Source organism: Triticum aestivum, chromosome 2A (assembly GCF_018294505.1).
Source record: "Triticum aestivum cultivar Chinese Spring chromosome 2A, IWGSC CS RefSeq v2.1, whole genome shotgun sequence".
Classification (NCBI taxonomy): domain Eukaryota; kingdom Viridiplantae; phylum Streptophyta; class Magnoliopsida; order Poales; family Poaceae; genus Triticum; species Triticum aestivum.
The window spans coordinates 723,588,889-723,600,475 of NC_057797.1; the positions used below are offsets into that span (position 1 = coordinate 723,588,889).

At 41.6% G+C, this 11,587-nt stretch overlaps 1 protein-coding gene across 2 annotated transcripts; it reads right to left on the reverse strand.

The window, feature by feature from the left end:
* Positions 1–508: 508 nt before the first annotated feature.
* On the reverse strand, positions 509–6,897 carry LOC123190588 (G-type lectin S-receptor-like serine/threonine-protein kinase B120). Of its 2 annotated transcripts, XM_044603258.1 has the most exons (8): positions 2,594–6,897; positions 2,107–2,205; positions 1,829–2,016; positions 1,537–1,750; positions 1,373–1,466; positions 1,228–1,281; positions 991–1,141; positions 509–917 (listed from the first exon to the last, which is right to left on the reverse strand). In XM_044603258.1, exons 1-8 carry the CDS (start codon positions 3,870–3,872, stop codon positions 615–617), a joined length of 2,382 nt encoding a protein of 793 aa, XP_044459193.1. In that variant the 5' UTR covers positions 3,873–6,897; the 3' UTR covers positions 509–614. The 2 variants fall into 2 exon arrangements, 1 of the variants encoding a protein (XP_044459193.1); XR_006496420.1 differs by lacking the exon at positions 509–917 and having other exon boundaries at positions 1,228–1,325; positions 1,423–1,466.
* Between the last annotated feature and the right edge of the window lie 4,690 nt (positions 6,898–11,587).

Genomic DNA, 11,587 nt, shown 5'->3' on the forward strand with positions numbered 1-11,587 from the left:
GAAATATATATGATTAGGGATAAGTTAGGCTGGCAATTTATTCTGGTCTTACCGGTTCAAGATCACTTGAAATGACCTTTCTACCTTTCTGATAGATACTGAGAGATTCACAGAAGCCCCACTTTTTTCTTACTTTTCTGTTCAGGTCGAACCTGAACTTTCAGAAGTTTTCCATACCTGAAGTTTTGCCCACTCATCTGAATAAATAAAAGATTATTGTCAGAATTCGGGCGTGTACACCAATCTCACTTGCCAATAGCAACATAACATAAAAAAAATGGATTTCACAGTAAGATGCCAGCTAAAATCGAACATATAATTACTAGCAGCCTTTTTACCAAATTAGCAATTCAGAGCTTCAGACCATTGACTAACCGAGGAAGCTGGATACAGACAAAATAAATCAGGTAGCCTCCTCCACTTGACAAGGTGAGGAACATATGAGCAAAATACGTAAATTCCACACATGGAAACCATCTATGAAAATAACCCACGACCAGGATTACAATGCACTCAATGGATTATTTATTTATCCATAGGAATATGAATTGCTGAACTGTTCACCTATACAAACTAGAGAAGTTTACAAAAAAGGAGAACAATGAATTAAACATCTAACGCCCCTCTTGCACAGTGATAGTCATCTTATTCAGGGTTATTCCCATGGTATCTCTTTGGTCTTCAACCTCATCATATCGTTGCCTAAAGTATAGAGGCTCCTTCGGAGTAGGAAGCGGGGCCGTTTCATTTTCTAGCATGAACACAGTGGATGACATGAGCGGCCTGGCACTTGGATTGTCTTGAACACACAAGAGACCTATATGAATACATCGTAGAACTTCATGAAGTGGACAGTTCTCCACAATGGACGAGTCCACCAATTCTCTTGCATTTCCATCTTTCCATAAGCTCCAGGCCTAAACCAATTAAATCCTTAAGTTAGTATGATTGTTTGAGTTGTTGAATGTTAGAGCATTTTAGTTTACTTACGTAAGCTATAAGGTTTGTAAAGTCCGTCATGAAATGGGATGAACTGATCTTTGACCCGCTTACAATCTCCAACAATAGAACGCCAAAGCTATATGTGTCAGACTTGACAGAAGAGGAACCTTCCATTGCATATTCAGGAGACATGTAACCACTGTTTTAATCATTCCACGAAACTTGAATTAGTTAAGCTGTAAAAAATTAGCATGTTAAGCCTTAGCGGGTGCATATATTACTTACCATGTCCCAACAACGCGGATAGTGTTCGCTTGTTGCTCATTTCCTTCAAATATCCTTGCCATACCAAAAATCTGATATTTTAGGGTTCATTTCTGCATCTAACAAGATATTGCTTGCTTTGAGATCCCTATGAATTATTGTTAACCTTGAATCTTGGTGGAGATAAAGAAGACCTCTCGCTATCCCTTTAATTACCTTGAACCGGGTAAGCCAATCAAGCACAGAATTTCTTGTTGCATCTTGCAAAAAAAAAACATTAACGATCATCACATAATGTTGTGTGAGACGTGACCATAAGTTAGAACATACCAAAAAGGAAGGCATCCAAGCTTTTGTTAGGTAAGTATTCATATATCGATAACTTTTCATCTTCATGAGTGCAGTAACCAAGAAGTCTAACTAAGTTTCTATGCTGTAATTTGGCAATTAGAACAACTTCATTTCTGAACTCGTCGGCCCCTTGGCCGGAACTTTTACTAAGCCTTTTGACAGCAACTTCCTTACCACCACCTTCTAATAGTCCCTACACAAACACACCATCCTTGAGCAAAAGAAAAAGGCAAAAAGTGTTATCAATAATGAGACTAAAATTTCTTGTTACCTTGTAAACTTTTCCAAAGCCACCTTTCCCAAGCATTTTGTAGTCTGAGAAATTGTCTATTGCAGTAACAATGTCTTCAAAGCAAATATATGGAAGGTCTATACTTTCATTCTCAAGTTCGTTCAACTTAGAATTTTGCAAGTGCTGTCGTGTATGTTTGTTCTTAATCTCCTTGATTCGTCGTTTACCTGACACCGACAGGAATAACTAGTATGAGTATTTTTTACGAATAGCTCATAAAACTTGCATCCTAAAAAGTGAAGTAAATCTTGTTATACCTCTTGACTTGCATATCCACACAAGGCAGATGGATGCGAGTATCAGCAGACCAGCCACTATTGGGAGTATAATCTTCAATACATTACTCTCCTTGTCAACTGCAGAAAGCCAAAGGTATAGTCCAGCAAGAGAATGATGCTTTCAAAATTTAATATGCACTACTTGCAAGTGTTGTGTTTGTTGTAATTATTATGCCATCCTAAGTTTCCTAACCACATCTAGCCATTACAGGGAGTACAATCTTCGACAACTTGCTCTCTTTGTAAAAAGCTAGAAATATAGTCCAGCAAGAGGATGATGCTTTCAAGATTTAACATGCATTTCTTGCAAGTTTTGCAGTTGTCCTGATTGGTATGTCATCCTAACCACATCTAAAATTCAACATAAAGGGTAATACCTATTGAACTGGCAAGACGGAGGTACAGATATACCGTTGATCAAACCATACAAGATATAACCAATAAGTGCAGAAGGAAAGATATATACCTGTTGAACTGGCAAGGCGGAGGTACAGGTTCTCACCACCACCATCATGAAATTTCCCCGTGTCGACAAGTCCTCCCAACCAAATTAAGCACCTTGACTGGTCCGCATCCCCACTTCCATTTTTCAGGTTAGCATAAGCCCTTTCATTTTTCAGGTTAGCATAAGCATATGCGGAACAAGAGCAATTGCGACTGCACTCTTCTGTGCATTGGTCAAAGCTTCTGTTCTTGACATACAAGAACTTGTCAGGTGTCTTCATACCTCTCAGGGTCGAGAAATTATTGTCTTTACCACATTTCAGATCCTCCTTTCTCCGACACCCTTTGGAGAAGTTAACGCCATCAGGCTCAAACCCACTGAGGCAGTTGCATTTCGGAACTGTTTCAGTGGCATCACAGTAGCCAAATGGTCCGCAATACGCATAGCGTTCACAGATAGGACTAGGATGCTCTATGAAAGCCTCCCATGATGATGAGTTGCTGTTCCACACCAGAAATTTAAAAGTGCCCTTGTAGTCCAGCATCATGCGCATGCTTGGTGATCCCTCGGAGACGGTGAATGTCATGTATAACTCACCCCCTCTGTCAACAATTGTTTCAGTTACGATGAAGCCAGTAATGCTTTGATACAGGGCAGAGACCAATGACCCATCCCACGCAGATCTGCGCCAATATGGTCTCGTCCCATTCCAGATGACAACCTGGAGGTCTGAGCTGGAGTCACCACCCATGGAGTAGTCGCTGGAGGCCGGGTCATCAGGGCCCCTCCAAGCAACGAGGCGCCTCAAGATACCATCATTTGTGCTCAGTGGTAAAACCATGTCAGGGAGGGCGGTGTCGGTCGGGTAATGGAAGCTCTGCCATACGTCTGTGCCGTTCGGCAACCGGATGACCAAGTTTCCGGGGTCCAACAGTATAGCAGCAGTTCCCGTGGTTGCGGATGTGAAGTTGTTTGTGGTTGTCCAGAGAGTATGGCCTTGGGAGTCAGACAAGACGAGGTCAGAGTTACTGCTCACAACCAGCTTCCCAGAAGAACCATTCTTGATCGGGTTGTCGCGGTTAGCAACCCAAACATAAGTGCGCTCGGGGATCTTGTTGTACCATATGCCGATGTACGAGTCCGCAGTTGAGTTTGCCGGGGTGAAGAAGCCAAGAGCAAAGACGCCGCCGCTCGAAACGAGCTTGTCGCCGGCATTGAGCGGTTTTGCGGGAGTAAGGCGGTCATCCGATTTGCAGAAACAAACCAATGACAGGAGGACAAAAACTGGGAGGGGAGTCATACCTTCTTTCACATATGCCTGTGATCAAATGGAAGGAGATGTTTTCATATGGAGGCAATGAAAGGAGAAGGAGGATGGCATGAAGATGCTTGGAGCCTTGGACGATCTAATGCTGCTCTGACTTTTTGTGTGGTTTTTGTTCAAGATAAGCTCATCAGTCATCACATTTGCAGGAGTATGAGTGTCCAGCTTTGCCCGGAACGTTGATGATTCTAGGACCACACAAGGTGCAAGAGCGAGGATTATTCAGCATTGTTTGCCGGTCGCCGTCGGGAATTGCCCATCAAGAAATATCTCGTGGGCTACAATTCTTTGCACAGTTGCTCTTGCATATGAAAGCGTGGGCTTAGTACTCCCGAGAATGAGTGGCTGCACGTCTATCAACCGTGCTGATAACTTTATGATTCGGTTCAGGGATGAGTGCTTGCTACGTATTGCTAGAAGAAAATACTCTACTATGTATTCACCAGTGGGTCGCACGTTCACACAGGGTATGTGGACGAATGGGCCAGTCATAACTCCCAACGCTCCAAGTCAATGCCTCAGTTTTCTCCATCTTTCTCTTTCCTGCACTTATATCAACCATTGCAAGGAAATTACCATTACAGATTGTGCCATTTGCAAAGCATCATGCATTCCCAAAAGCCGGGCATCAAAATATAATGTTAGGTCCATTTGCATATAAAAATATATATTTTAGATTAGCTTGACTGGTCACGTCATTAAGCAAAAAATACATGTGCCACTCACAATATTGACTGTTTGTCAAATCCAGTACTCCCTTTGTTCCTTTTTAGTTCGCATTTTAGATTTGTCTCAAGTCAAACTTTGTAAACTTTGACAAACTTCATATTGAAAAATGTCAACATCTTCAATACCAAATAAATATAATATAAAAATATATTCTACACCCTCCATTTCTAAATATAAGTCTTTTTAGAGATTTCAAATGGACTACCACATACAGATGTATATAGACATATTTTAGAGTGTAGATTCACTCATTTTGCTCCGTATGTAGTCACTTATTGAAATATCTAGAAAGACCTATATTTAGGAATGGAGGGAGTACAATGCATGTAATGATATTGATTTGGTATTAGAACTGTTGATACATTTTTCTCTACAAACTTGACCAAACTTTATAAAGTTTGACTTCAGTCAAACCTAATATGCAGCATAAAAAGGACCGGAAGGAGTACAAATCTCCTAGGGGACATGTGCACCGATTTTTTTTCTCAATATTACCCACGGAGTTATGTATAGAAAATTTTGGAGCTTAGCCAGACAAATGAATTACCTCACCAGTTAACACACTCGATTCACGTAAACAAAAACAAATGCCTACCAGTACTAGTATGGTTTGGGGCATGCTAACACGGTAATTGCTTTAGATAGACTGATGGAGTTAGGGCATCTCCAACAGTTTGTATGTTAGTCTTGTTGGTAAAATGTCCATGTCATCAACCAACAAGCTATCATACAACTACTCCAATGGGTTGTATGTAAGCTATCCAATAGATGGTGAGACAATAAATGTGATTGCTCTCTATTTCATCTTGGAGCTTGTGCAAAGGTTGTTGGTTAATCTACATACAACTTTGCTCTCTCTCCACATTTAATACATGCCACATCATCACTATGTCTTAGGTGGCAAATTTACCAATACATATCTCACAACTGTTGGAGATGCCCTTAGTAATTTCACAACTAGACCCCTTGCGGACACGGATTTGGAGCTCTTGGGTGCCCGTGAACCCTATATGAATAGTAAAATAAAAAAATACCAGGAAAAAAATCTGAATTTTCGGGTATCAAACCTGCCTGATCATTCTACTTCCGTGTGAAGCTTCATGAAGAAATGGACATCCGTGGTATTCTCAGCCGTAAGTCAAAAATTTCGATTGTACAAAAAAACTGTATGAATGAATCATAGGTCGGATTGCATTTTCTTGGCTAGGAATACCACTGATGTCATTTCTTCAGGAAACTTCGCACGTGAGTAGAATGACCGACCAGGTTTGATACCCCAAATTTTCAGAGTTTTTTAAATTTTCCTGGCATTTTTTTATTTTACTATTCATATAGGGTTCACAGGCACCTAAGAGCTCCTATGCATTTTTTTGTTCAGGACATTAAATTTAGGACCCACACATGTGAACAGGGGACGGTATTTGCCTGTATATTTGGCCATTTGACTCTTCTAACAAAACAAAAGGCACAAATCTCTATGGTTACTACATGAAATTTAAGATAGCCAGTACAGCCGGTCACCATGTTCAGATTGTCCAAGAAAAGAGGTCTGAAATAAAAAGGAAATACAATTTATGTATGGATTCCAGTAAAATACCGGTACTCTATTCCATAAGATTTGAATAGAAATTAAGTACTCCCTCCCTCCGATTCATATCACTTCAATAATTAGTTTGACCAAGATTACAGAAAAAATATCAACATTCACAATACTAAACGAATATCATAGATCCACCGTGGAATACATGTTTTTCATATTGTTTCTATTTTGTATTGTAGATGTTGGCATGTTTTAATCTAAATTTACTTGAATTTTACTACAAAGTTTGACTTAAGACATACTGTAATTAATATGCGAAGTAATATGAAACGGAGGGAGCATTGCAAAGAAGAAGAAAGGGGATATGAGAAGAAATGGGTCACCGTCAGTCAGGCGGAGCTCCGGCAGGGTAGCTCGTGGCGACACGCCGACGGCGTAGGGGCAGATGGTGCACCATCCCGAGAGATTATTGCCATTGGGGATACATCTCTGCCGAAGGAACGCTGTAAGCATGGCGGGCCCATTGCTGCTGGCGATGGCGCACGGCGGGGGGAAAGTGGAATCAGCGGGGTGTGAACACGATGGCGCGACGAAGCGCCGGCCTGATACACCTTGGAGAGGAAGGTGAGGGAGGGAAGGCAACGGCGGGCCGAGCCGCCGCCGCCGGCGGCGACGGCGGCGGTGGTGGCCAGCGGGGCATGACGGTACGCGACAAAGCCAATGGGTTCTGGTGTGGGCCTTCGGCCTGCCCCTTCTCCATTTTTGTGTTAGCCCGATTTGCATAACCATCTGTGGGCTACGCATTAACGCGCGGCCCACACTGCCTCATGCATCATCATAGCCCTCGAAATTGCACACAGTACAAAAAGCCCAAGGGACGGATAGTTTTTTTTTTGTCCTCTGGAAATAATGAATAGCTATTTGAGTTCATTACCTCAAAAAAAAGTTATTTGAGTTAAAAAAATCGACTGGTGTAAAAGAAAATTCGATATTTTGAACTGAGGATTTTAATTACTCAGGTAGCAAAATTATTATGGCCACTTTTGTTTTGTTTTGCGAAAAGGGCTAAGGTCATATACTATTAAGATTCACAGGACCTTACAAACACACCCATGCAGAAAAATAAGATTACACTCAAAGAGTCAAGGGTGCCAACATCTTCTTCCTCGCATTCATTGGCGGTGCACCCATGAGCATAGCTTGATGCCACCTCTAGGCATTCGCCTTGCCGATGCAAACTTTTTCGAAACTCAGGAGCATGTAGAAGACTAGAAGTAGCCTTCGAAAAGTCATCGATACAGACCAGGAGACGCTTGCCCCCGGCTAGGTTTTCACAATCACCTTTGCCCTTTTCTCACGAAGCGTTTTATACACATACCCTCTTAGGCAATAGAGATTATTAATTGATCAAAAGATTATTACAATCTCGAACAATTAGCTTTTTTAGAAAGCCAGTTAGTTTCGACACTAGGATTCAACACAATCATTGAACATGAATACCTGATCAACTATATTCTACAAAGTTGTAATAATTGCAACCTCATTTCCCTCCCTTTTGACACGTCCGGCAAAACAGTCATGGATCCCAGTAGTTGATCTCAAGCAGCAAGAACATGCCGACCACAATAAGATTTATAAGCCAATGGATCAAATATAGCATCAATACTAATTTTAATTTAACCATCGGATGAGGGCGCCAAAGGGGAAGAGGATTCTCCACCTGCAGCTGGCCACTGAAACCCACTTGGCAGTCAATCATAATCTGCTTCCCTTTGATGTTCCAGGGCACTCAGGTTACCTCACTGCAAGGAATCATAAGCATCTAGCGCCCTGCTAATGTTGTCAGTCTTGCGTTGTTAACAGAGTTCTCCGTTGCCTCTTCTGCATCATGCTTCCTCCCGACGGAATATAACAGCTGCTCTGGTGTTGTGAGTGGCATGGCCTTGTTGTCCAGCATAGACACGACTAACGACATTAGTGGCCTGGCACTTAGGCAGCCTTGGACACACAAAAGGCCAACATGGATGCACAAAGACACTTGATGCAGTGAACAGCTCTTCAGAAGCATCGTGTCCAGGAAATCCCTTGATTTTCCTTCTTTCAGGGAGTTCCATGCCTGAAACAAGGTCGAGGATTCATAAACATATTCACTATGTTATACTCGAGTGATACAAATTTGAAGCATTTAGCAGCACTTACGTAGTCTATAAGGTTTGGAAAATCCATTATAAGGTGATGGGGCGAACTGATCTTTAACCCACTTACAATCTCCAGCAACAAGACACCGTAGCTATACGCATCGGACTTGATAGAAAAAATGCCTTCCATCACATATTCAGGCGACATATAGCCACTGTTTAAATTGCTTCACAACTGCCCAAAAGTATAATTAGTTGAAGCACATAAATGGTTTTTTAAGCATTATTAGTTTAGTGCAGGAGTTATTACTCACTATGTTCTGACAACATGTCTAGTATTTGCTTGTTGATGGCTGTCACCAAAGATCCTTGCCATGCCAAAATCTGATATTTTGGGTCTCATCTCCACATCCAACAATATGTTGCTTGTTTTGAGATCTCTGTGAATTATCGTCATTCTTGAATCATGGTGGAGGTACAGAAGTCCTCTGGCTATCCCTTTGATTATGCTAAACCTTGTTGGCCAATCAAGCATAGATTTTTTAGTATCATCTGCATGACAAGAACAAATTTTGTAAAGCTATGTTAGTCGTAACATCGGGCATGCTCCTTTGGTCAGCACAAGAATCATTCTAAGTGATCAGGACATACCAAAAAGGAAGTAGTCTAAGCTTTTGTTGGGTAAGTATTCATAAATAAGCAGCCTCTTATCTCCACGGATGCAGGAACCAAGAAGTCTAACTAAGTTTCTATGCTGCAGTTTTGCTATGAGAACTACTTCATTTCTAAAATGCTCTATTCCTTGTTCAGAATACTTGGTAAGCCTTTTAACAGCAACCTCCATGCCACTTTCCAGCGTTCCCTACGAGGTTGTTCAGATTAATAATGAAGGAATGTCCTTCGCTACTCTAATTGTCAAAGTGAAATCTACAGTACCTTGTATACTATGCCAAAGCCACCTTTTCCAAGCAAATTGGAATCAGAGAAACCGTTTGTAGCAGGGACAATGTCTTTGAATCTAATCCACAGAAATTTCTGATCGCATGGTTCATCATAATTGCCCAATTGTCCCTCAATCAAGATATCGATGGATGCCTTTATTTGGAGCTTGCCTTCAGTAATTAAGATCAATATGTTAAACACTAATGTGTTAACATCGATGTATTTGGCTGCACAATCGAATATTGCCAACCTCTTGACTTGCATATCCAGACAAGACAAATGCACACAAGTAATGATAGAATTGACAAGACTGGGAGTGCAATCTTCAGCGCACCAGTCTTCTTTTTGCTCACTGCAAAAGTATATACAATGGAGATAATAATTAACAGAAAAAAAAAGTAGATTGAAGAAGCATGCATATATATCCAGGTCAACTTTTGATTATGTTGACAAGGAGAGGTGCAAAAGGCAGAGTAAAAAACTAGGAGTATATATTGGATGTGACAATGTATCTTCTCACCAAACACGGAGTGAGCTACAATAAATAAAAATACCAGGGAGAAGTTGTATTTAGTGTAAGATCGTCTGAGGTCACCAAACAAGCATATAAGCTCACGAGTATTTAAATGTCTACTAGGTAAAATGGTGAAATTTGAACCAACTTAGCATGAGAACTGCTGGCGATGGGGTTATCGCGGTTTGCGACCCACACGTATGTTGGCTCGGGGATGTGGTGGTACCATATGCCGATGTATGAGTTTGAAGTTGAGTTTGTCAGGGAGAAGAAGCCAAGAGCAAAGATGACACCATTTGAGACGAGCTTGTCACCGGGTGAGAGTGGCTTTGCCGGTGTTAGGCGATCATCGAACTTGCAGAAACAAATCAATAACAGGAGGACAAAAACTGGGAGGGGAGTCATGCCCATTAGTTAGGCCTTCTTCTACATATGCTTGTGAAGAGCAAGGCAATAAGATGGGATGCAGATGCTTGGGACTGGTAGCTTGGAGGGTTCAAACACACTAAGGTAGAAAGCCCAACACGCTCGGAGATTTGGTATTCCTGACTGATGTGGCCGGTCACATTAACATGAGTTTTTATATCCAATACGTCCTCCTAGTCCTAGATGTGATAGGAAAGGCATTGCGGGTGGTCTCCGTGAGGAATTGAAGATCAACAAATTGCCAATATCTCACGGGCTACATTATTGGCTGTGTTGCCTGACTGCATCAAGCACAGAGAAACTGACCTGTCCCGAGGTTTGCAGACATCGCCCGGCGACCGCCACAGTCGTCATGAAGAAATATGTGCCATGGCGGTCCGGGGACTTGGACTTGCACGGCAACCAGGCAAACTAAGGGGTTGTTTGGATTGTGACTATGTTTGCTTTATGTTGCCACATTATTTTTGCCACACTTGCTTAACTTGAGTTGCTTAAATTGTTAGCCACACTTTGGCTTACTTAAAGGAATCTTGCCACACTTTTTGTGTTTATGACATGTGGGGTTCACTGCTCATAAAAAAAATTCTTGCCTTAGGTGTGGCTAGAACCAAACACCCATCTAACTTGATCAAATTTGCCTAAGATGAGCTGTGGCAAAGTATGGCAATATGTGGCTGAAAACCAAACAACCCCTAACTAACACCACACTGCCAGAAATATCCAGAATTGAGATCTCAACATCCAGCATCCTTGCCCTTCTATGGCAACAAGCAAGGGTTCACAAGTAATGTACAGTCCGCCGGGTAGCTCGCGGCGGTTTGGAGGTTGGCTTGGCTATCGAACCTAGATATCTGGTGGGACGAACACCGGGGACGCTGAACGCGGCACGAGCCATTGCAGCTGGAGGCGGTAGGGGAGGGACGTGGATTTTTAGAGCACTTGCACCCCGGTCCTGCTATCTTAGCTCTCCAATATCGCTTTAAGATCCGTGCGACGCAACTACCTTTCTATATGAAATTTTCTCTTTTTTGATTCTTCTATATAGAACATATCTTGAAGTTCAAACCTATGCAACGTGGCAAAGCGTTCTAGCTAGAATCTAGGATAAATCTTTTAGAATTTTTTGTCCGAGATAAATACTAAAAATATTATTTTTAATCAAATAAAACGTATTTTGTATATTTATATTTGACAAAAAAATCTGAAAGATTTATCCTAGATTCTGCTTAGAAAGCGTTGCCACGCTGCATAGGTTTGAACTTCAAGATATGTTTTATGTAGGAGAAACAAAAAAGAGAAATGTATTTGCACGAACCGCGATGCGGAAATGGATGGCTAGATAGAGAGGACTTGGATGCATATGCTCTAATATATATTTTCGGGCAGGGGAGGGTGACCACGG